Source organism: Epargyreus clarus, unplaced genomic scaffold (assembly GCF_041222505.1).
Source record: "Epargyreus clarus isolate Ecla_fem2 unplaced genomic scaffold, WU_Ecla_fem_2.2 ptg000006l, whole genome shotgun sequence".
Classification (NCBI taxonomy): Eukaryota; Metazoa; Arthropoda; class Insecta; order Lepidoptera; family Hesperiidae; genus Epargyreus; species Epargyreus clarus.
The window spans coordinates 11,006,754-11,033,879 of NW_027332214.1; the positions used below are offsets into that span (position 1 = coordinate 11,006,754).

The window sequence follows — 27,126 nt, forward strand, 5'->3', positions numbered from 1 at the left end:
GTTACTTCTATATTATAAAACAAATACAGTTTAGTGGAAATCTGTATGATGATTACAGAAGCCTGTTTTAGGTTGTCAACTTATTACTGTCCCACTGCTAGTGTCCTCTCAGGAGAATAGGTATAAGTATTTTAGCCATAATCCACCACTTCATCATTAAAGACACATTTATTTTAATTAGATGCCTCGATTTCTATTCTCAGACTCCCGATTGTAAAGAAGCCCGAAGTGACACATCGATACATAGATACATTTATTTTATTTTGCAAGCAGATGTAGCTGTAATTACGAATCCGCCCTAACATCAGATCGCACTATAATTAAGTGAAGCCAAGTGAACTTCGGATTTTCGTGAACAGTTTCCTGAAGACCACCAGACCATGTCCCGGAGGTGAATAAGTTTCTTAATCAAATCGAAACCTATCGCAACTTTGCCGAATGCTATCAGATTATTGAACGGCCTACTGATTATTATCTCGAATCGAAAGATTTATCGACCCTCCGATTGGACCTCTGATTAATTTGTGTAATATGTTTATTGTTTACTGCGCAATGTTTGTCTCTTAACGTAAGCGTGTTTCATATTGGCCTTAACCGCCATAGTTAGGCGTTGGCCTTAAAGAAAATTATGAAGAAGTCATTCGATCCTGCACTGCCACCGTGCCGTGGGTACGCTGACTCCGCACAACCGCTCCGTTTCCATCACATAGTTCCGAACGTGGGAATTCACTCTGGATGCTAACATCGCCGTAGCAAGTCACCATTTTAGGTTAGGTAGTTATAATTTAGTTTAGATTTAATGAAACCGTGTAATATTCGGTTTAAATTAAATATTATATAATAAATCATTTCGGTCTTTCTGTATCCTGGCTACGCAAAACATAACTAGAGCTTAAGCCAGAGTTTCTGTTCAATGGTCAATGGTACTCTGGTGATTCGCTTCGGCCCTATCCGCGAAGGTAGAACCCTTTGTGGTTCGACTTTTGAAGAACCACCACACACCTATTTCTGTTTAATAACAGCTGCGTTAAAAGCTACTTACTTAATTTCTGTTCTAACACAATTTTGTAAAATCTGGTTTACATGCCTGGGATCGAAACCCTGGACAGTCATGAAGCCAAATTTGAGCCCATCAACAATGGTATAATAGAGTACAACCCATGCTTTTCAAATAATTCAATATTGATTTAGGTTTACCTAATATTCAGTAAAATATGTTACAGTCAGATATCGTTATTATTTCTGCGGCATTTCTTCCGTGAATCCACCCAAGTGTCGATGTAGTTGGATGCAACGTGTCTGCGCATAAAATGAAGATCATATCCGCACGTCGCACACCCCGACTGGATTATTACGTTACACTCGATTCTTGTTAAGAAGCTTATTGGTTAGGAGATATGTATGGTAATATTTTGCTCAATTGTCTATTACAAGAATGTCTATCATTTTACTACTCCTGTTATTAATAGTCTCTTTATCTCTTTTTCGTTTGTCAGGGATCGTAGTTTAAAAATTTCTAGTAAGCACAAACTGTTGGATCGATATTTGGTCGGTGAAACACTGGATAGATTGATAATTAATAATTGGCAAAGATTATAAAAGTCTAATGAAATAATTTGGTTATAGAAATTGTATACTTGACTAATAAATGTTATTTTTATTTTATTCACTTTACACTTCGGATCCGTTTCAGAAGTTTCTTACATTACACATCTACTCGTAATTTCAACACATGCACTAAGTATTTACTGCATTAGTACATATAAAATGTAATAATCATAAAAAAATATTTTATCTAGTTCGATACATTTAGACTTGTAAAGCAAAAAAGTAAACGCAGCGCCATTAACTCCAGAACATCTAATTGGAAAACTTTAAAACTGCGAAGTCACTATCATAATACAATATCATGTGAAAATAAAAGTATTTTTCTACTATACATAAAACATTTAAGTTAAATGATCCCTCGTATTTTTAGATTAGTATAAGTTATAATACATTTTCAACCAAATATAGTAAAAAATAATTATAATTCGGTGAAAGTTATAAATTAGGTTATAGTTAGAATCTTTTGTAATATTATCTGGGGTTGATTATGGGGAAGATGTCCATGGGCCAGTAACCATTGCTCATCAGGTGGATTGCATGCTCGATATTATAAAAAAGCTGAAATAAAAAAAATCACATATTGTTTACTCATTTATCAGTAATACAATAAATATACTAATTCATCATGACGTACGACCTAAATAGTATTGATTCCGCATTTCGATCCATCAAACTCATTGTAAATTCACGAAGAACGACGGAAGCAGTTGTAAGCGCGACGCCATTAGCGGTTCTAACTGCAGAACGTATAATTTGAGAATTTTAAAATCATGAAGTAACCACGTAGAGAATGGACAAGTATCGAATACATCAGAGTAAGTTATAGGGAGCCTCGTATTCTCGCCGATTTGTCTATACTAGGCGATTATCTTGTCTTTCAAACGTAATAAATTGATTCTGCAATTTCGCGTTATAAAGTCCATCGTAAAGTTCCCGAAGATCGACCGCGTCAGGTGTAAGCGCAGCGCCATTAGCGGTTCTAACTGCAAAACGTATACTTAATTAAATAACTTTAAAATGGTGAAGCAACCATCAAGAGAATGGACGAGTATTCGTAGCGAGTACCGAATACAACCGAATACGTCATATAGTACCTTATATTCACGCCAATTTGTCTATACTGGGCGATTATCTTATCGTTCAAATGTAATAAATTTAAAAAAAAAACGCTTTCTACTCTCACAGCCCCACACTAGGATTCCCTGTATCGTGGGTGCTATGGACACACACATAGTCAAATACACAAACACCCAGACCCAGAAACAGAAGTCTAAATTAATCATTTAGAAATCTGTCTGGCCGGGAATCGAACTCGGGACCCTCTGCGCGTCAGACCGGCATGGTGACCGCTCCGCCACGCGGGTCGTCATCGTCGAATTGATTCTGCAATTTCGGTTCATCAAGTTCGTTGTAAAGTTCCCGAACATCGACCGCGTCAGGTGTAGCGTGGCGCCATTAGCGGTTCTGCAGTACGTCTAATTGGAGAACTCTAAAACGGTGAAGTCACCATATAGGGAATGGACAAGTATTCGTAGCGAATAACGAATGCACTTGAGTAACTCATTTACATACTCGAGTTCATGCCTATTCGTCTGTACTCGGCGATTATCTATTGTTGCATAAGCGTTCAAACCAAATAAATTGACTCCGCAATTTTGATTCATCAAACTCAATGCATTGCAATCTTTGGATAATATGTTACAGTATCTTAAGTGCCTCCTTACTTTTAAAAATACATGTACAATATAACAATACTCTCATATTACTGCCATTTATTTTTAACTCTAATACAAACAATTTGCCACTTCGTCTAAGCTTTCAAAGCAAATAAATCGATTGCGCAATTTCGGTTCGCAAAGCTCATTGTAAAACTCCCGCGACTCGGCCGCGGCAGATGTAAGCGCGATGTCATTAGCGGCTCCAACTGCAGAACATCTTATTGGAAAACTTTACAACTTTGCAGTCACTGTCTTTTGAAATATCAACTAAAACAATTGAATCTATATTTTTTTGCATCGTACAAATATGTAAACGTAACGCCCGAATACACATTAAAATTTGAATCGCGCTAATAAACCAACACTACGTGGAAAATGGACGAGTATTCGTAACGAGTATGGAATACACACGAATAAATTGTTTACATACCTACTAGTATTTTTGCATATTCATCAGTACTCGACGAGTATTAAAATATTGTAAAGGCTTTCAAAGCAAATAAATCGATTGCTCAATTTCGGTTCGCAAAGCTCATTGTAAAGCTCCCGCAGCTCGACCGCGGCAGGTGTAAGCGCGGTGTCATTAGCGGCTCTAACTGCAGAACATCTTATTGGAAAACTTTTGCAGTGACTGTCTTTTGAAATGTCACCTGAAACACGAACAACTTAAAATTACCATAGTATCCCAAGGGTAAATAGACATCCATAAACTTGAATATTTTGGGATGTTTTCCGAAGTTTGCAATAATCTTGCTTAATTAATATACTTGTTACAATGCAAACAAGCTTGCAGTCCACCTGATGTAAAGTGATCATAGCCGCCCGTAGACACCTGTGTTCAGCTGTATAAAACGGGTTCTTCATGAAGTCTATCACAGATGTGCTGCCACTCCAGAGGTGTAAGATGGTGTCCTCATGATGTATCATGTATGTCAATCACTGAAACGTAGAATTAATTTACGCTAGAAGAAGGTGTAACGATGGTACTCTCCCGTTCAAACCATATAACTCAAGCAACGTTAAAAGATAATTAAATGTGGAATATATAAAATACCTATTACTTATTTAACTAAAAATACTATAATAATATGGATCATCGACCTTAAAGTAGTTGAAAACCAAACGCTTCTAATTATTTCACGTATATTTAATGCAGTCTTAATAAACTGAAATATTTTCCTACAGCTGGTAGCTTTACAAATTTAATAAAATGGCCGTGGCGGCAGGTGTAAGCGAACGTTAAAATTAAAAGCCTTTAAAACTTTGCAGGCACTATCATAACGCACCATCCTCTTAAACAAATGAATATAACGCAGTAATATAATAAAATATATGCTCTTTAGTTTGAAATTATAAGGTATTTAATTTCCTTGTGAATCTTTTAGTAACTTCCAATAGAAAAATCTTTTCATTTCGCAGGCAGGTGAAATTTTAAATAAATACGTATTACTTATGAATATTTTGTAACTTGAAATAATTATAATGTTCACATGTAACCTTCCTTTAAATATAACATATTATATTATAGATTTAAGAGTAATATCGGTATTACGATGGTATGTACATTACCAACATTGGGGATCATTCATCGTGCAGTAGAAGATTATCAATCTGTTAACCAGACTTTATAAAAGTAATAAATCCTGTGTTACAGTCACATTACACTCATTAATATAATTCCAAAAATAGAAAAAATATTTAATAATGACTTTAACTTAATATTCACTCTTGCTTTTAATTATGAATATGAATAAAGGAAGTGTGATTAATTCGTGGATAAAGATGACGATTGTGGAAGAATTTATTACCTTTTTGAAATCCCTTCTGAGCGTTTAAACACCTATTATTCTTTGCCCCAGGACGCGTCCGGCAAATGCATGGCAACACAGAAGCACCTCGTGAAGGAGAGTCCGGAGATGCTGGCGATAGCTACCTGGACGGGCCAGGTGCCGCGGCGACCGCCTCTGCCGCCCGGCGCCAAGCTGTCCCAGCTCATGGCGCTGGGGTCCAGAAGAGACCCTGGTCACGTCGTGTGGATGCTCGCCAAGTCTGATGCGGAGATGAAGTAAGTTAATGTTTAACTTAACGATTAAAATTGGTTAATTCTTCATAAGTATTCGTCCTTTGCGCAACAGCACGTTGCAACCATGAGCAGCATCAATGAGGTAAATCCTAGGTGCGATCATTACTAGTTGAAAACTACTCTTCATGCGTTGATTCAGTAGGTACCGTTGTTACACCTATTTCTGCGTTACAACGCGGGTGCGTGTTCCGTGAACCTTATAAAGCTACTGATTTATTTGAAGAGTGTGATTAGATAAAAACATTTTAGGAGATATTGCAAGTTAGCGCTCAAAGATAAAAAGGCATCTAGGGCGGACCTTAGGTAGGCTAATTACGTAAGGCCATGGGCGGCAGCAACCACATACAATGAAATCGAATGTATCCTTATGGAATATTGTTTGTAGATTTTTAGTAGTCTTATATTTTATTGGAATCTACAAACAAACCCATTACGTCCCATAATAGATAACAAAAACAAATAAATGTATTAGGGGATGAAGGATTCTTATGCGCGAACATCAAATCACTTGGAATGAGAAAGCAAAATATGATAATGGTAGGGATGAGCGTGATACGAAGATTTAGGATTTAGGAAATGTTGGACCAAAACAAACTTTATATAAACATGTTACCTACACCTCTTTCTTCGTCATGCTATAATATTATGAAATATGAAAGGTGGTAGAGGCAGCTCGACCTTGGCGGTACCACCATCAGAGTTACTACAAATAACTGAAGCGATTCTGCTTTTCTGGAAGAAAACATCAGCTAATTTACATGTGAGGCGATAATCTTAGGCGCGGCAACCTCTTACGACATCTACTTCAACTAAATTCTGGCAATAAATAATTTTAATATCATTTAAAAAACCTATCAGTGATCGGCTTAATGTATAACTGTTTTATGTATGAGTTGGTGATAGATTTTGAAGGTGGTAGAACCATTTGTGATTGAACTCCGGCTGCATCACCGCCACACTTATTCCTGCTCCATAACAACAGTGTTAAACATTACTGTGTTCTGGTTTGAAGGGTGTGGTAAGGGAGAAATACTTTTCCGAGGCGTTCCAGCTTAGTCCTTAGGGGTAGCGGCGCATCTGTGGCCGACCTCAGGAAGGAATATCTAATCCTATCTAGGGTTGATTACACATGTCCATGGGCGGCAGTAGCCACTTACCATATGGTGGACTGCATGCTCCTCTGCTACTCCTATATTATAAAAAAACAAGATTTCTAACCATCCTTTCTAGCTATGCTAAGCTTATCTTTTCTAGATATTACATACATTCAAGTACTCATATATGTTTCAACATTGCTTCATCATGGATCAGTGAGGATATAAGAACGGTCACATCGATTGTCGAAAGTTTTTTGAACCATCCAAAGATAAGACAAAGTTTTCCGATTGTTTCTGCTTGAAGTGCCCTCCGGTGCGGAAATCCGGATCAACAATTAGATCGAAGACGAAAAGGTTTATGAAAATTCGCCTCCAGGGGAACAAAATCAAAGAGCCGGTCGCGCCAAGTTACCCTCAGATTTTGGTTGTATATAATGATCTTTTGTTTTTATTATGTATTTTGTTCGACTGGATACCTATTTCTACTGAGAAGCAGTTCTTGCGTTTCGGCGGAAGAGTATGAATACATATGTAGACAATTCTTTTTTATTTTTTTTATAATGTAAGAGTAGCAAACGAGCATGCAGTCCACCTGATGGTAAGTGGCTACTGCCGCCCAGGGACATCTGTAATCAACCCCTGATAGGATAAGATATTCCTACCTGAGGTTGGCCACAGATGCGCCGCTACTCCTGAGGACTAAGCTGAAACGCCTCGCAAAAGTCTGTCTCCCTTACCACACCCTTCAAAGCGAAACACAGCTTCTAACACTGCTGTTATAAGGTAGAAATCGGTGTGTGGGTAGGTAGAAATACACAAACACCCAGACCCAGAATATAAATCCAAATTCATTATTCAGATTATCTGTCTGGCCGGGGATCAAACCTAGAACCCGAACTTCTGCGTATCTGTCTGTCCGATTTGGTGACCACTCCACCACACAGGTCGTCAAATGGATGTCGCTTAAGCCATTGGCGCTGCTGTGCAGACTTTTCCGAGGCATTCCAGCTTAGTCCTCAGGGGTAGCGGCGCATCTGTGGCCGACCTTAGGTAAGAATATCTAATCCTATCTGGGGATGATTACAGATGTCCATGGGTGGCAGTAGCCACTTACCATCAGGTGGACTGCATGCTTGTCTGCTACTTCTATATTATAAAAAAAAAACTTAGTTCTCAGGGAAGTCAACATATGTAAACGGCTTCAGGTGGAACCTGTTCTATAATTAGTTGCATTATTATGTTAACGAAATCTCTGTATAGAAATTACTCGTATTATTCATGACAGTAACGTCACTTTCGGATCATTGATTTCAATTTAATACCCTAATTTTGAAATAATGTCAAGGAGCATCAATCGTTCCTAATTATTACTCAATAGTACTAACTACTACAATGCATAATTATTCGTTCAATTTTCTATAATTTCTGAAACTGATTTTGAAGAAGACTTTTATATATCCTTAACAATTAAGTGTCATATAGCTTTTTCTTATTATATGCAAGTAGTAGCATGAATTCCAGCCTTTTGGCAAGTGGTTACTGCCATTGAGAATACGGGTACACTACGAGCGAGTACCGAATACAGCCGAGTAGATTATTTACATATTCATACTCGCGTCTATTCGTCTGTACTCGGCAAGTAATCTACACATTACATTAAACAACTTGAAGTAAGTTACGTTATACTCGTATAATATACAGAGCCATGGTCCCTATTTATACAGCACAGTGTTCTCAAACAATAGTGTCAATTCTGGAACAGAGTAAACAAAAGAGTCGTTAGTATTCTTTATCTGTTATTTATAGCGAGGCGGATAAAGTTTGATAACGTTACGGAACGCTAGGTGGCGCTTTTGTAACGGCACCCGAAAAAATATAAAACTTTGAGATACAGTGTTTGTATCCGGAGTGTGAGTTATCGCTTTATATACTTTTATACAGACTACTTTTATAAACTTTCTATACTTTGTCATGTGTGAAGTTAATATACGCAGTATATTTATGTATTGGTCGCATTGAGTTGTCTTTTTATTGGAATGCTTCACTTGATTTACTTACGAATGATTTACTTAATTTTTTGCCCAGTACTAGGTAGGTTTCTCTGGCAAATGTATAAGCCTGGTGCTCGTGTCGCTTATTCCAAAAAATCCGAATCGCTGGGCTCAACATCTCTAGCGCGTTTGATTTCGTAGTCTCTAAAAAGTCACTTAAACAGATTCTTCCATCATCACATACCGAGCATGGAGTCTGGCGGCGAAAAATGGTATCTAGCCCAGACCAGAAATGCAGAATCTATCCGGTGCGGTTGAAATCCCGAAATTATAGATACAAATTGACAAAATGTATCTATTTTTGTGCTCTAAAAGTCATTACAAAAGGGTAAATTGTTTTTAGAAGCAATTTTTTGTTGCTAAGACATTATCAAAAAGTCATAGGAGTCGCTGAATTGTTTTTAACGCAAAATATTTTATTTCATTAAGACCATATCAAAAGTGAGTTCTACCGACAAAGCCGCTAAATTTGCAACACTGTCTGATGCACATTCCACCCCAAGATGTGTGTCAGTCGCCAACACATGTCGATGGTTTCAAATCGCTCGTTAAGCCTCCGAGGCTAACGACTGCTCTCCAATAACATCTACAGTATTGACGGCTAAAGCGTCTCCACGAAATACGAAACTTTTCAAAGTATAGGTACATTATATTAGCATAAAACTCAAAAACCTACATTTTGAGTGCCTATATGTTTCTTGTACTATTAGTCAAAATAGCCTTTAGCAAAAATTTATTAACGAAAAGGGTAGAATTTCCACCACGCTGGTTGGTTTTGAGAAATTTATGAAAAAAATTAGTTTTAATCACAATAATTTAATTTCTAAACCTACAAACAATCTTTGACATTGTTTGTAGGTTTGACAATTTTGTATATTTGAGGATACAAAATTTGATTTACGTAAACTGTAAGAAGGGATACCCGCCCACCGGGTAGCCAAAAGATGCTCTTTTCAAATAATATAACCCATGAAGATTACATTATGCTGAAGCAGAGCGTAGCGCATGGCGTTGCAAAAATGTAGGCTTAATTACTTGCTTTAATCATAAACCTATTAAAATTTGCATGTCATTAACGTACACTGGACACGTTGTAATCTTGTCGTTACAACGATTTTACGCTTAATTTACCGTGGAGTTATAAGGTATTGAACAAGGTATACTTATCTATAATTTATTGGAAATTCTATATATTCCGCCGAGGCACCAATAAATATTTCAGTTTCTGTAAATTCTGCGTTTTGGTGGCAGCGGCCATTTCTGTCCTCAGACTGTCCTTTTACTATTAAAGCCTATCATCATTAATTTGTAATACACATTGCTAAACTAGTGACAATTAAGCCTCGCATGTGTGTGACATTGTAAGGCCTAATTTCATGGTATTCGGCTATTTCCCTCAAAAAAAATAAAATCACATGAATACCATCAAACTATTAAGATTATCATGGAAAGTAACGTGCTTCTACATACATATTCTATCATCATCAGTTCTAATATTGCAAAAAGAACAGTTTTTCAGTATCATTCAAACAATCTCAGCCAAGCAACATTACTACTGATATCTCAACTTACTAAGAAATAACTAGAAATAACGTAATATCGAACACAACAGATAACATAACAGTTTTTGTTTGTAACTGTTATCGAAAAAGTTTTCACGCGAGGGAACGCACGATTGGACCGTGTGTAATGCGGCATTCGGATTAGTCAACTAACCTCGTCCATGATTGGTCCCTTGTATTCTCGCTTTATTGACCCTGAAGGACCCGTTCTGGAATATAGCTGACTCAAAAAAAAGTAAATAAATAATGCTTTTACACTTGAGCCTCAAACAAAGATGCTTACACAAAAAGCTCTTACCCGGGATGAATATAAAATTTAATATACTGATATTGATATGTATTGAAGCCGAAACCATTTGGTAACTTTTACTATGAGGATGATGAGAAGGATGACTAGATAATTGTGATGATTATCCTCTACCATTCACGCAAAATGATGGCTGGTCTCTTCTAAATATCGTACTCATAAAACAGGCCAGTCATCAAATACGTTATAATTTCATAAAATAGACCTTAACTTTGCTTAGAGAAAGTCCACATCTATGATCCTCTACAATCCAGCTTCGTTTTGACCACAAGCCACGTAAGGTGTTGCTAATAATTGATCTTTTCAAGAGGAGTCGACGAAACTATGGAAATTAATTAGTAATTTCAAATTCCCGTAAAGATGGTAGCCTGATATCGGAATCTTTAACATTAAGTAATTTATATTCCCAGCATCACTACTAAAATCCACTCCAATAATTCAAAGTATTTAGTCCGAACATGCCTAAAATTGCCAAAAACAGAGCTATTTAACATATTCGAGAAGACAGGGCTCAACGGATCCAAATTAGGGTTGCGGTCAGTCTCGTAAAATGTAACGATTCATCAACTTTTGTACGAGCCCTGTATTATTCAGCGTCATTTCTGAAAGGTCTGAAAGCTATCGCTGTCAAGAGTCGGATCCCTCGTCAGGGATGGGTCTTCCGGAGTTATCTGTTAAGCGTATTCTGTCGGTTTATTGTAAAACGACGGAATCCACTGCTTTACATTTGTGGTTGTTGCGGGCGATCGACCGTTAAATACGTTCACACGTGTAAGAGTTTTTATGCAATGACACAGATTTTTCTACGAAGTTAATTGAATTTATAAAAGAGGAAATATGAATTATAATGAGATAGTTTCTATTGCAATGTCGGACGCTGGGGGAAGCAAGGTGAATAATGGCTTCTGGGATTTTTTTATCAGGCGAATTATATAATTCGTTTTTCTTCTATATATTTCTGCTTTATAATATTGTTAGCAGTTGTTGTACTTTAGTGAAGGTAATGGTAAAGTAGATATTTGCACGAGGCGATGTTTTTTTTCTCAGGCACACCACGCTTCTGTAGCAGACCTCAGGAAGGACAGTTCTATTTATTTATGTATAGTCTGCGCCAAACTGCTAGTCCGCCCTGAACATAGAAGCGAGTCTCGTCGAATAGCAAATTGTAGTAATCGCTGCCCGCTCTCGCCCACGGGTACATAGCTGCGTTAGTATGCCCTTACGTTGCTACGGAACATATGCTTGTAGTTGTGCGCAACTTCAGAGCGGACTAGCAGTTTTGCGCGGACTAAACTACAATTCACGGGGTCGGATGACTTGTCTTTGAGTAGACATGCTCTTTTGTTACTTCTATTACATAAAAAAGTTTCATCGTATTTACGCTTGGTACATTTTTTTATCAATTGCAAATATTTGTAGCAAGTTGTACAGCATAATTGCTTTTACTTCAGGTATAATCCTGTGCAAATATTTGTAGCAACTGTAACAACAAAATGTTTAATGCTCGAAGTAAATTTAATTTGATGCATTAAAGAGCACAGGACGGTCCCGAGCCAGTTGAATTACGGGCATTATCCTTCAACCGTCCGCGTCATTGAAATACGATCTTATCTAATCATCTCGACTAAGCTTCGCCCGCGGTAATGTTGGCTTCGAAGGGAAATAACAAAGTTTGCAGCGTGACAGGAATGACAAAATTATTGCTGCGTTACGTCTCGGACAGCATTGGTGTCGACTCTTAAACTCTTCGCAATTTAATAGGCCCATTTTGACACATGTCATCCTAATGTCATTAATGTTTTAAACTAACTTTTTAGAAGGGAGTTTACGAACACGTGACGGCTAGAGCTTGCGACTTCAAACCATTCGGAAGAAACCATAATCGACTAACTTTCAAATAATCGAATCTTATGGCAGCCACACACGATACAGTATACTTGCGCAAGTATACTGTATCGTGTGTGGCTGCCATTAGAGCTACCAATAATTCATTATTTATCCCTTTTTCATCATAATAACAATAAAATAATCAAGACTTGGTTTATTAGTGAATGAGAAAACGAAAAAAATACAGTTTACGAGCGATGTTTTGTTTAATGTTCTAAATATGATTAAATTTTTAAATTACACTAGTAATTTATTTTCTTCTTTTTTATAAAATATTTAGATGATTTAGAAAAATACTATACAATACGATTTGGGGTTGTAATCGATTTGTATATCACATTCTTAGAGCCTAGCGATGGCATGTGTCAAAATGGGCCTATTAAATTTATATAACAATTTTTTGCTGGTGTGTCTCGAATGGCACTCTTCAATTTTTTTGTGTTGTAGAAAGTGAAAAACCAGGAGACAGACAGCAGCATCTTCATGATAACTTATTCATCTACTGTACTTGCCAATATGCAAAGTCCAGCGAGACGGCGGGCACCATCGCCACACCATTTTCTGCCTAAAAACAACAATTTTTGCTGATGTGTTCAGGGTTTAAGGGTCGACATGCTTGTCCGAGGCGTTCCATCTTAGTCCACATAATAAGCAAAGAGCGTGTGGCCAACCTCAGGCACTTTCTTATTTTGGGGTTGATTATAAAGGCTAGCCACTGAGCATCTGATAGAGTACATGCGCCTTCGCTACTTCATTACTTATTTCAAAAAAATCGGTTACGATAAACTCAAGTGTCATTATGCACGTTTCACACTCTTCCCAATATTATGCTTCAGCTTTTCCGTCATAGAAACACGATCTTATCTCATTATTTATAATAATTGGGTCGTGGAAGAGATGCGGAGTGGCGTGAGTGGGAAGTGGCTGTAATACATCACGCGAAACGCAGATGGTATCTTGTAGGCGGTAATGATATATGGATACCTGATAAGGTTCTTTTAACATTTGCATTAATATCGGAGCTGAACGTTGGTTATTTGGGTACAAACTCTGTAGAGTCAGTTTATTTGATGAGTCAAATCTTTTGAACTGGTAAGCTAAGAGATGGTGAGAAGCGCATTAAATACAAGGTGCATTTCAGTAAAAATATTTTGATTTTTTAGAGAACGTCAAACTTTTCGGAAAAGTATGATTTTCGTGATTTATAAAATCCTCTAAGATTACGTGAAAATATCTCAACAAAATCCGTTTAACTTCCAAGACTAGACTAAATCGTTAAAAATAGCTTAATTTGCAATCACAAAAGAATCAAACTCTTAAAACATTTTAATAATTATTTGAATATATTGTATCCCTTAGAGTATAGTTTCTAAGAAGAGTACTATATTATAGGTGTTCATAGCGTACTAAACATGATCCAAAAATAAAAAAAATATACATAGTTTAACTACTACTAGTACTAATAAGGACTAGATTTTCTTTATTAAATTCGTGCAACTTAAAAGTAAATGATCGTAGGTAATATTTGTGCCGGCTAGCAATTTCTATTGAAGGTCTGTAGCGACTGAAAGATGGTTCCATATCTTTTGAATACCTTATCTGTAGTTAAAGCGTGTCCTCGGGTACTTTTGTCACTCCACTTATGTATTCACGACAAGCGAACTGTATTGAACTTAACAACCTGTTATTTTCCTTTTGTTGAATAAAATATACTCATCGTATTCTTCGTCTTGTTCATATTTCTATTAAAGAAAGTACTGCATGTAAAACTGAAGTATCAAAAATATCTGTAGAAAGTAACTAAAGTTAACTAAAAAGGTTTAACAATCGTTGTCGAGTCAGTAGTGATATCGAGTCAGTAGTCATAACGTATTAACGTAACGTAACTAGTATTGTACTTTAAATATCTAGTATCTTACTTTAAATTTCATGTATATAACTTGCTCTTTGTACAAATAAATACTGATATCAGTAAGCTAAATATACAATAAAAAAAGAGTATTGTATAATCTTTTAATGCGTCTCTTTATTACATATGCAGTGCTCACCTATAATTGTGAGGACACGACCTTTTATTCTCTACTTGTTATCTTTGTGAATTGTTATTGTGTTTTCTGCGTTGGTGAGCCTTAATTAAATAAATAAATAAACAATTATTTATAATTAAACTATCCAATGCTTTGACTACCAAAGGTTGAAATTTGACAATTTCTGTCTTTGGTTTAATAAATTGGATCTTCGGTAGGCAAACATTGGATAGATTGATGTTTAACGGGGGTAAATCACCACAATCGAGTGCGAGTATGCAAATTGAATCTAATTAAATGTATTTATTAGGTATGGCCTAGGGATCAATTATCAAGAATCAAATAACAAAAACATAACAACAAAAATATTTTGGGTTCTTATCAAGATACCAATTCATCTCCGCAGTTTTACGGTGATTAACGTTTTTCCTAAGAGATGGCGCTCCCCTTATTTTGCATCACGCTTTCGAAGTTTTTAAAGCATTTTGCAAAATTTCAGTTTAAACTTAAACAAACATTATGAACAACAAAATACTTTACTCGAAAAATTCTTCAAGAACTGGAATTTTCCTCTAAACAGCACCATAGATAAAGTTCAAAGAGCGTATAAATAGACATCCTAAACGCCACAATGAAGCTCTAAACACAAATATAGCGGCACGTAGCGCGCGTAAAGTATATTTTTCAGGCACTATATCATTGGGCTTTACCTCCGTCAGGCCCGCAGGCTGTTAAGGCGCTGAGCTGAAATAAAATGGCGGTGATTCAGACGACGCGCGGCTGCACGTTCAATATATTATGATAGATACGGCAGGCTGTTGTGCATCGCATTCCGATCTGTCAAGGGTTTTGGGTTCGATTCCCGGTCTGGGTGTAGATTATATCCATTGGTAATCCTGGTGCGATTAAAGATGCTCTGAAGATTCTGATAGATAGATTTAAATACATTGTTATGTTATATGTATAATTAACTGTGATAACAATCATAACCACTATCTTATTTGAGATCGGATATAGAGATGTAAATATGCATAAAATAAACAGCATGTACATTTGATATTTCTTTGACATAGGTAAAATACTAATAATACAGACACACCCTTTAATACTAGATCAGATTGTGCTAACTGGCATCATTACTTAATTATATTAATGTGACAGCGATAAGCCTTCGTATAAACGACAAAGAATTCCTAAAACTATTTACCTTTTCATTTAATCCAACAAGAAGTTAAACAAATTAACAGAACGCGGCGTTTATTACAGTGTGAAGAACCCTCATATTCTACGAGCTTAGCGCAAGGCGTGACGTATAGACCATTTCCACGTACATCGCTAAACATTTTTTACGTTCCGCCGATTCCTTATAGTAATGACTGGTGTGCGCACCCCATATGTCACAATCAACTGCTTAATCCCTACTGGGACATTTGTGGACCCACGACAATATTTTATGAGGATACAACGACGGGGAAAGACTACCCACGACGAAAAAACAAACTGTTTTCTTTTCTTATAAGATTGGAGTAACAAAGAATCCCGTAGGCTATGTTATGGTAAGATGAAAAGTTTACAGTAATAGTGTACAGGTACACACGGGCACTGCCGCCCATAGATAAATGTATTTTTATTTAAACATTGGCTTTATATTAATTATGTATGACTATGTACATGCTTAAGATAACTATTTGAAAACGTTAATTTAGTATATAGTAGAACTGATGGCGGCTTCTGTATCTATGGAGCGCCTTGAAAATCGTGTTTGAAGTTCTTTAGAAAATCGCAAATTAACTTTAAAATGCAATATTATAACACCCATTTATTTGATATTGTAAACTTTCAAGTTATCATGCTAATACAATAATCGACAAATATTTAAATTAATTTTCGAAGACATAATACAATATTTATATTCTTAAATGTCTAGCCGTGTAACTCGTAAATTCCTAATAATATTTGCTCAAAACTGCTCAAAACTTTAAGTAAACAGGTCGCAGACTAATCCATCAAATGCATTCGTGTCGTTTTATTAAAATTACAGAACAGTTCTTTCGCTTTAAACCAAAACATGACTGCATCGTGCAGACGTCTAGATCTCCGTCATTCCATTTTGTTGAGTGGAAAATAGCACGTTGTTTTATTTTATATCTCGCTTATACTTTCTGGTGATCGTTGTGAAATTTTCTCTCCCACAGTATTTTAGTACGAATTGAGTATCATATGCAATTTTCACGGTTTTTCTTGAAGTGGATATACTTTCGGTGTATTCGTATTCATACGGTATTAAGGAAATTGTCATTGTGTACCAAATGTGAACAATGGGACCAATGATGTAATAAGGATTTTTGGAAGGTGGTAAAACCCTTTGTTTCAACTCCGGCGGCACCATCGCCACAACTACGAGAATTTCTGCCTTATAACAGCAGTGTTTAACGCTGCTGTATTCTGATTTGAAGGGAGCCATACTTTTCGGAGTCGTTCCAGCTTAGTCAGACTTTCAGACAGTCAGACTACAGAACTTAGTCTATGGACGGCAATACCCACATACCATCAGGTGGACTGCATACTTGTCTGCTTTTCCTATATTATATAAAAAGATAACTTATGTATCATTGAATAATAACCGTAAGATTTTTTTTTACTTTTATACCGACTGTGGAGGGTAATGTTTTTCGAGCGTATGTATGTTGGTAGGTGTGGAAGGTGGTAGAACCCTTTGTGGTTCGACTCCGGCGGAACCACCGCCGCACCTATTTCTACCTAATAACAGCAGTGTAAAGCTGCTGTGTTCCGTTTGAAGGGTGTGGTAAAGGAGACATAATTTTCCGAGGCGTTCCAGCTTAGTCCTCAGGGGTAGCGGCGCATCTGTGGCCGACCTCAGGTAGGAATATCTAATCCTATCTGGGGTTGATTACAGATGTCCATGGGCGGCAGTAGCCACTTAACATCAGGTGGACTGCATGCTCGTCTGCTACTCCTATATTATATAAATAGAAAAAAAGATCTGTGGTGGTTAACCTTTATTGCTCAAACACAACATATGCAACGAGAAAACATATGAAACAGCGCATGGTTAAACATAAACACGTCTTACAAAGTCTTTGTAAGATACTAGCGGATTATTTTTAGGTCTATTTTGCGCGGACCTATTTTAGTTCAAAAATAACCATTCAGCTAGAAGCAACCCCAACGTAGGGCTGCCAACTGTATTTTTAATTTGACAAGTAGCAAATGATGCAGTACACCTGATGGTAAATGGCAGTTACTATTATAATCAATCCCAGAGCTATGAGTATATGCCTATCATGGCTATGAGTATATAACCGATCATAGACAGGAAAAAATACTGAGGTTGGTCCCACATGTGTTGTTTATGTTGGGTGTGTGGGTCCACGTGTGTTGTTATCTTTTGGGCTAAGTTTGAATATTTTGTATATACTCATATGTTTCCCCCATATTACACCTTTCAAACCAAAACCCAGCACTTAACTGCTATTATTAGACCGAAATACGTATGGAGGAATCTCTGGAATGAAACCAGGAGGGATTCTACCATCTCTGATAATGTTAGTGCATTTTAATGGACCTCGTTTTTCAGTGTTAGTACATTACTAAATGTAGAGCCTATGATTAGCTAGTATTTTAAATTCTGAAAAATACTACAATCATCTCAAAAATGTTGGCAACCCTATCACAAAGTCATATATGTAGTTAATGCATAAACTATACGTACCAAGTTCGTCTAAATCAGTGTAAGTACTTTACTAAAGGTAGAACCTATGATTATCTAGTATTTTAAATTGTGAAAAATACTACAATCATCCCAAAAATGTTGGCAACCCTATCACAAAGTCACATATGTGGGTAATGCATAAATTATACGTACCGAGCTCGTCTAAATCGGCACTTCAGTTTAATATGGGTATTTGGGCTGGGTTAAGATATTTTTGTTTGAAGTGGAACTAATGGGTACCTAGTGATTACATTGCAACCTATGAGCTTATCGAGATTTCATTTTGAAGGTGGATTTTGATAACAGTAAAGTAAGTGGCAAAAAATGAATTTATAAATGAGGTACGCCATATGAAGGGACAGGACGTGAGACGTTAAACGTTTCCTTTTTATAATTTCATAATGGTTTCGGATTGCTGAATAGTTATAATAATTATCATCAAAAATATTTTCTAAGATATTGATGAAAATAAAGAAAAATCTATTATTCCGCCATTTTCAATTTCGCCTCCAATCTTTGAATCAGCTGAGCTTAGTTTTTAAGGCCCTTGGTGCCATTGATCGCTTCCTCGGAAAAAAATAAACATACAGAGCATCGTAATAATTAAACTCATTCATGCAATATATTAATGATATTGAAAGCAAAACAAACGACACCGTTGCACCGTAGGTCCGTTTAAAGTTTGTGTTAACTTTAACAATAACTTGGACAATAGCGATGCAATGTAAGAACTTTTTGTTGACCCAAGCTATTTATCGTTAACGTCATTTGTGTCACTGTCACTGCGATTTTTAGTCGACAATGACAGATATTAAAGTAGAAAAAAAAATAACTTTAACCGACCAAAATCGACGATTAACCTTAAGTGTTAGTTACGTCTTGTTAACCGTGACTAAAATGGTGCAAAATATTACTTAACCGTAGATTTGACGCCTGATTACGTTTATGTTAAAGTTACATGGTGCTACTTTGTACCTTGTACATAATAGTGGAGAAGTAGATCTTTTGTATGACATGGAAACAGCTGGACCCGTTGGGCGGTGAAGTGCCTGGACACGTGACCTAGTTAGCGCAGTCCGTACAGCTTTCGACAATAGGCCATGTAACAATATATTCTTGAATATGAAAAGGGTAAACTTACTTTCATTTACTTGTTTAAATATATAGACAGTATAAATACGAGTACAGAAACGTTTTCTGTGGAATCTGCCTTATTCTGCCGGTATTACGAAAAAACTTACATCTTATAATGAGAGATTAAAATTCTTCACAATAATTAGTCTTGAGAAGCGCAGAGACATCTGTGCTATAAATTTTATGTTCAACATCTTAAAAAATAAAATCGATTTCTCAGAATTATTATCAGAGTTTAGTTTTAGTATTAAGAATAATATAAAAATAGTATCAGATATTAAGAAGTAGGTACGCACTGGGACTTGTGTAGAATATCCACAAATTCAACGTAGTCGTGGCGCGGCTGAAAGTTGGATGGGTAACCGGTGACGGATCATAGAGAGAAATCCGTGGTCACTGTAAAATACTAAAATAATAGTAATTTAGCTATTGTACTTGAAAGTGAAGTGTTATGTTATGGCGTAAACTAATAATTACTAATTAATTTTATTTCTTTTAATGCTACATTAGAGAATGGATGGCAGCTATTTCAAAAACGGTAAGTCATCATCATCATCATCAACCCATTACTGTCCCACTGCTGGGCACGGGTCTCCTCTCAGAATGAGAAGGATTTTGCCATAGTCCACCGCGCTGGCCAAGTGCGTATTGGTAGACTTCACATACCCTTAAGATTTTTTTTTTTTTTTTTTATAAATTTCTTAGGTATGCAGGTTTCCTCACGATGTTTTCCTTCACCGTTTAAGCAAGTGATAATTAATTTCTAATACGCACATTAATTTGAAAATCAGAGGTGCGTGCCCTGGGATTTGAACCTCGGACCCCTCGATCGAGAGGCCGCGTTTCTTAACCACTAGGCTATCACTGCTTTTTAACGGTTTTAAAACGGTAAGTAAATTACACAAATCTTAATTATAAATACTTATTTTTATACCCTGTACACCAAAAATTTAAAATTCTTACATTAACCAGTACACATACATTTTTTAAATTAATATCGTGTCGATTTCTCTTAAGAAAAACAGACAACATTTTAGAAATTTTAGGAACCTTTATGACCATATAACCTTTATCATAGAATACAAGTCTACAAATGAAATATCACTGATGGAGAATAGACCATCAACTCTTACGATAATTATACTGTAACATCAAAACGTACAACATAGCTGTAATAACAGAATGCTTTCTCTTTTCCACAATAAGTTCACCCATGAGGAAATGACGACATTTCTTTGGTACATTTTCTTTACATACATCAAATGAAATTATTAGGTACATCAAAATCAACGGCACGAAATAATGTTTCAGAAAGGCATAAATCGACATCTTTTGTTATATTGAAGCGTAATTATTCCGTATTCAAATGTTAATACAGTACCCTTACCATGAGTTTTTAAAACATCCCACAATTATACGTTACGTTTACTCAATCCATTATTCTGTTCCATTTGCTTCAGTAGACAACAGTACAACAGACAACAGTAGACTGCCTCACATGTTCGCAAAAAGGGAGACAAAACATAAAGCGCAATTTTGACAATTTAGACATTTAATGTTACGTTACTGATACTATAGTTCTGATACAATCCGCTAGTGGCGCTGATTGGAAATTGTATGGGCAAATACGTAAACAAATACCAAAAAAGTCATATTTGTCAAAACATAAAAACTCATGGTAAGGGTACAGGTTTGCGATCTTGCGGCACAGATGGCCCTTATAATTATTATCCATAGACCCTTGATAACCATATACTAGCATTATTCGTTTAGAGAATTCTGTGTGAATGAATGTGTTTTACATTGCCGGCACATCGGCCCGTCAAAAACTCGGTGCCAATCTAGCGGTCAGTCGACCGGACTCAATCTAGTCGGAATATAGGCGGCCGGGATGACGCGTGACGCTGCTCGGATGACGGACGTGTGGTGGACAAGCTGCTATAGTAAATGTATGTACGCTACTTCGGCGCCGTCATTAATTATCGTTATCGGCCCGGTATCGGTGGTCGGTGGACAAACAGCATAACTCGAGGCGTTTTTAGTTCCAATTTCAGCGAAGACTCATCTTGTTATAATAAAACATGAGTCATGTTATATGCTCTTTCGTCATTGTAATAAATTATTATATTTTTAAAAATTAAATATAAATTTCTATTTTCTAGTTGCCGCCGCCGCCACACATAGAGCTGGTGATGTCCATGCCGTACCTTCGCACTGCCTTCAAACGACCTACAGTCAGAGTCCGACGTGAGTATGATACTTGCATTATAATTAAAATAATACATTAGAATAATTTTGTCAAGGAGTTTATTGCATCTTATAAATTATAGATTGTTACTAGCTAACCCGGCAAACGTTGTGTTGCCATATAAATAAAAAAAATGTTAAGAGTGAACAACCCTTATCACATAGGGGTATGAAAAATAGATAGTAGCCAATTCTCAGATCTACTGAATATGCATATAAAAGTTGATGAAAATCGGTAAAGCCGTTTCCGAGGAGTACGGTAACTGACACTGTGACACGAGAATTTTATATATATGACAGATAAATTTTTCACGCCCAGTGTTGTAGAACATGATGTAACATAACATACTCATTATATGTATGTTTAAGATCCTTGTGAAATACTATGTTCTGGCAAATAAATGATTGGATTTGATTTGAGTATATTTTATCAAAATATTGAACTCACTCAGGGATGGTGTGATGAGTTCTCCTTCCCTGGCAGCAGTCTGGCAACAGAATAGGCATGCTTAAACTTTGTCAGAGGCCTTACCAAATTTTTTGTCAGAAAACTTCCTCAAAATGGTACAAGAAGTCTTCAAAAAGGATTGTAGCTACTGCAAATAAAACGTAAGAGTCTAAATACATTTCCCTGATGATTGAATCTCAATTTAATAGAACTTAAAGAAATAACATTCTAATACAATTTGAGACAATGTGCTCGGAAGCCCTTAAACTCTTATTTGATTTCATCACAATCAGACCTCCTCGAGCGCGAAGGGCGAATTAATATATCAGTCAGAATCGTCCAAGATGTTTTATTTTATAAGGGTCTATTCGCAATTCTTATTCAGAGGAACGTAAGATTGAAAGTTGATTGAAATTCAAGTCGATAAGAAATGCAACAGATATAATACGTCAAAGCTGAAAAGGACTTGTTTCAGTGTTGGCGAGTAACTAGTTAATATCTTTTACAATTAGCAGCGATGTAAACGATATGGTCACCAACCTACTCCGCAGTTTTTTTTTATAATACTGAAGAAACGAACTAGCACACAGTCAACCTGATGCTAAGTGGCTTCTGCCGCCCATGAACACCTGTAATCATATTAAGATCTGTAAACATATAAATATGTACTATATTATCACGCTCTATATAATGAGAGAAGATCATCTTGGAAAGGATTAAAATAATGGAGGATAATGCCTCAATGTTTTTCAAAATGTTTGCAATGTCTGTGAGGACGACTTCTTCTTCGTCTCGTGGTCGTCTCGTCTTTGTATAGTAGTCTTATAACCAGCAGTGGGATAATTATAATAACGTTTAATGAAACTATCCATTGAAAGTTAATGTAGTAAAGAATAAATTATTTGTAGCTTATCGCTTAACATTTCATAGTGAGACCGGTCGCTATTTATGAATCCAATTTCGCGTTTCGAATGAGAGGCTCATTTTTTAAATCCCATAAAGCGTAAATAATGATAAGACACGGTACAGATGATTCTGCGATTCTCGACTGTGAAGACGATTTTGGGCTTAAGTAACTGAGATGATTATTAGTTACTTTTGAAAGTAAATGAAATGATTTTTAGTTACATTTGATGCTAAAACACTATATATTTTTTATAATATAGGAGTAGCAGACGATAATGCAGTCCACCTAATGGCGAGTGGCTACTGCCGCCCATGGACATCTATATCAATCTCAGATAAGATTAGACTTCTACCTGAGGTCGGCCACAGGTGCGCAGCTACCCCTGACGACTAAGCTGGAACTCCTCGAAAAAGTATGTCTCCCTTACCACACCCATCAAAACAGAACAAAGCAGCGTGCCGCCAGAGTCGAAACAAAATGGATTCTACCACCTTCTATATGTAGAAGACAAAAGTTAGCGTTCTTAATTTACCGAATGTTATAATTTTTGTCTATAATTTACAATCTAGGTAGATATGTGTATAATATTTTGTATATCAACATAGCAATAGAGAGTAAATAAGCCGCATTTAACTTTCCTCCTATTTCCACGATATTTTCGGTTGTCAGTATATTAAGTAAACAGAATGTTTCCATGAATGAAAATAAAGTAGGTGCCTCTCATCAACCTCACTCAAAAATGTTAGCCTTCGTTACATTCAGTGAAGAACTTGCCCCTTTAATACCGAAAACCTGTGGTGAAACCATTCCGATTTTATCACAAGGAAATTAAGGTCCCTTTTCACATTCGCGCTTTTCAGGGTTCCGAAATCAGAGGGTAAAACGGAACCCTATTATTAAGAGACAGATAGACATGTCTGTCTATCTGCCTGTCACAGAGCTCTATTTTTTAACGTAATATTTAGGCACTTGAAATTTACAGAGTATGTATAATAGTGGCCGCTATAACAACAAATACTAAAAATAAAAAATCTTGCAAATAAATGGGCGTCTCCACTCTTCACACAAAAAGTCGCTATTTTTGACGTTTTTCGCTTTATCTATTGAACCGTAATAGATAGGTACTTCAAATTTTACAATGCATTTACTTTTATCGCTACTATAATAAAAAACCTAAAAATTAAAAAAAATGGTGGCACGGAACACTCTGGTACGAATACGATTCGCCCCTGGCAATTTTTTTCTCCGCGTGACATCACGTTGATTAATGCTCCCTTCTAAATCGACTTGTCGTTGTTCGAAGCGTAAATTCGATTATTCGCGTTTCGACGCGATTTTATAAATGCGCACTGTTTCCTTTTTTTCTCGATAAAACCCGATTACGGCGATTAAACGACCTTATGTTACGACGAGCTTTTGCCCGCGGCTTCGCTCGCGTTACGAAGTAATATTTTCATCCCCTATTTTATCCCCTTGGGGGTAGAATGGTTCAAAATCCTTTCTTAACGGATGCCTACGTCATAACATCTACCTGTAGCATTACCATGAGTTGGCATAGAAACGCCACTATAGAAATGGTAAATAGAAAACTATTGTCATTTTGCTAGTGAGTAACATAACTACTATCGTTACGGTATTTCTTGACAACGTCTGTCAAATTAATGACTCATGGGACCGAATTTGTATGGCAATAGATCATAATGACATTCGCTAGCGATTTGATTTCGATAGGTTTTTTACGTTATGAGTGGCTCACACTACGGAATTTAGTTCTACGAGTAACCACCAGAGGCGCTGTACAATTTTTCATACATTTATTTTATGCAGTCGCTAGCGAGTAATACTTTTGTAAACTCATGGTAGTCCTACTGCATGTCAAATTTCAGCCCGATCCGTATAGTGGTTTGGGCTGTGCGTTAATAGATCACTATGTCAGTCAGTCACCTTTGAGTTTCATATATTTAGATTAATACCTTTACGTTTTCGAAGTGGAAAAACATGTAAAGATATTGGTTGAAGCTTGTAACTCTTTTATTATGTATTCCATAAAACTTATATCTCTTTTATTACAACCCGCTTGTGCTTCGCACAGGCAGAATAGAATAAATGTATATTTCTTTTCGTAGTGGACTATCAGCTTTTTTAAGGAGGTAGAACCCTTTGTGATTAGACTCCATCAGCACCACCGCCACACCTATTTCTGCCTAATAAGAATAACATCAGTATTAAGCGTTGCTGTGTTCTGGTTCGAAGGGTGAGGTAGGGGAGACATACTTTTCCGAGGCGTTTCAGCTTAGTCCTCAGGGGAGTTGCGCATCTGTGGCCGACCTCAGCTAGGAATATCTAATCCTATCTGGGAGTTACCATCAGGTGGACTGCATGATTGTCTACTACTCCTATATTATATAAAAAAGACGTAAAGGCAGAATTATGTTATTCCGACTCGATCATTCGACTTAGCCAATTATTTTAAACGCTTTTACACTCATAGACTCTGTTAGCAACATAACAAGGCGACTCCATTCATGTCGTTAGTCTGACAGGGCACGTGCTCCTGTGTCGGACACATCCAGACATTCCTGACAACGGGATGATATTCATATCTTATTTCTTATTTGTATTCCGTGTAAATAGACTGGTACTTTCAGAGTATATTATGATGTTATTGTAGGGAATAATGTAGGTAAGGTTTGAATGTGATACGTCAGCGTATATTTATAGGTGGTAGAACCGTTTAGGTTCGACTCCGGCGGCACCACCGCCACACCAATTTCTATCTAATAACAGCAGTGTTAGGCGCTGATGTGTTCCGGTTTGAAGGGTGTGGTAAGGGAGACAGACTTCTCCGAGGCGTTCCAGCTTAGTCCTCAGGGGTAGTTGCGCATCTGTGGCCGACCTCAGGAAGAAATATCTAATCCTATCTGGGATTGATTACAGATATCCATGGGCGGCAGTAGCCACTTACTATCAGGTGGACTGCTTGCTCGTCTGCTACTCCTATATTATAAAAAAAAACCCGTAGGTATATGTCGGCTTCAAGATGCAGGGTTCGAATTCTAGGCAGACCTTTTTTACCCGACTGTGGAGGGTAAAAAAAGTGGGCTAAAATATTTTTTAAACATAAATCGAAGTAACGCGTGCGTTTTGTAAGCGGTTCTTATATTTTTCGGAGAAATTATTTATTACCTATTTTAATTATCTAAAATTTCTATATTGTAAAAAAATCAATAGACCCTGATTACATTATTACTCCATGTCTACAGTTATAATTAACATTGTTACATAAAAGCGAGCAGAATTGATATCGTTTTGCGCGAAATGACCAAGTATCGTAAAATTGTACCATACAAATTGGACAATTGCTATGCAATTGGATCTGCTCAAATAATATTTACCGAAATAGAATGGATTAATATGCAACATTAATTGGCATTTAAATACGGTATTCATAAATGGCCATACGTAGTCGGGTCTCGGCATTAATATTTATAAAGTGCGTATGATCTTAACTTAGTTTACATATTAAATGAAAGTTTGTTCGCCGTCGAATTCCGAACCGTCGAACTGGCTGTAACAATTTCTGTCCCATTATTGGACAAAGAATACAGAAGTTGATTGTTTTGAAGGTGGTAGAGCCCTTTGTGGTTCGACTCCGGCGGCACCACCGCCACACTTATTTCTACCTAATAACAGCAGTGTAAGGCCCTGCTGTGTTCCGGTTTGAAGGGTGTGGTAAGGGAGACTGACTTTTCTGAGGCGTTCCAGCTTAGTCCTCAGGGGTAGCGGCGCATATGTGGCCGACCTCAGGTAGGAATATCTAATCTTATCTGGGGTTGATTACAAATGTCCATGGGCGGCAGTAGCTACTTACCATCAGGTGGACTGCATGCTCGTCTGCTACTCCTATATTATAAAAAAAAAGTAGGGCGAGTGGGGAACGGTACCTTAAACGCAGCTTCATTGGGATCGGTGGAAAGAACGTGGATAAGAACTTCGACAAAGTTTAACGACTACTGTCCAATGTATTCCGATTTTAACAAAAATTGTCCAATGTTTGACAACGAGCGTAACATTTATTGTATGTATGAAGAAAATTTTTAACGACTATGCCAAGGATTGACAACAAATTTAACGACTATGCCAATGATTGACAACAAATTTAACGACAATGCCAATGATTGACAACAAATTTAACGACTATGCCAATGATTGACAACAAATTTAACGACTATGCCAATGATTGACAACAAATTTAACGACTACGCCAATGATTGACAACAAATATAACGACTATGCCAATGATTGACAACAAATTTA

The 27,126-nt window shown here is 36.7% G+C and overlaps 1 protein-coding gene across 1 annotated transcript in view; it reads left to right on the plus strand.

The window, feature by feature from the left end:
* Positions 1 to 27,126, plus strand: part of LOC140742957 (uncharacterized) — an 84,595-nt gene that overhangs the window by 47,861 nt on the left and 9,608 nt on the right. Inside the window, exons 5-7 of the mRNA XM_073074066.1 lie at positions 5,186 to 5,391; positions 19,718 to 19,745; positions 21,370 to 21,454. Coding sequence (XP_072930167.1) covers positions 5,186 to 5,391; positions 19,718 to 19,745; positions 21,370 to 21,454 — 319 coding nt within the window. The remainder of the gene's footprint in view (positions 1 to 5,185; positions 5,392 to 19,717; positions 19,746 to 21,369; positions 21,455 to 27,126) is intronic.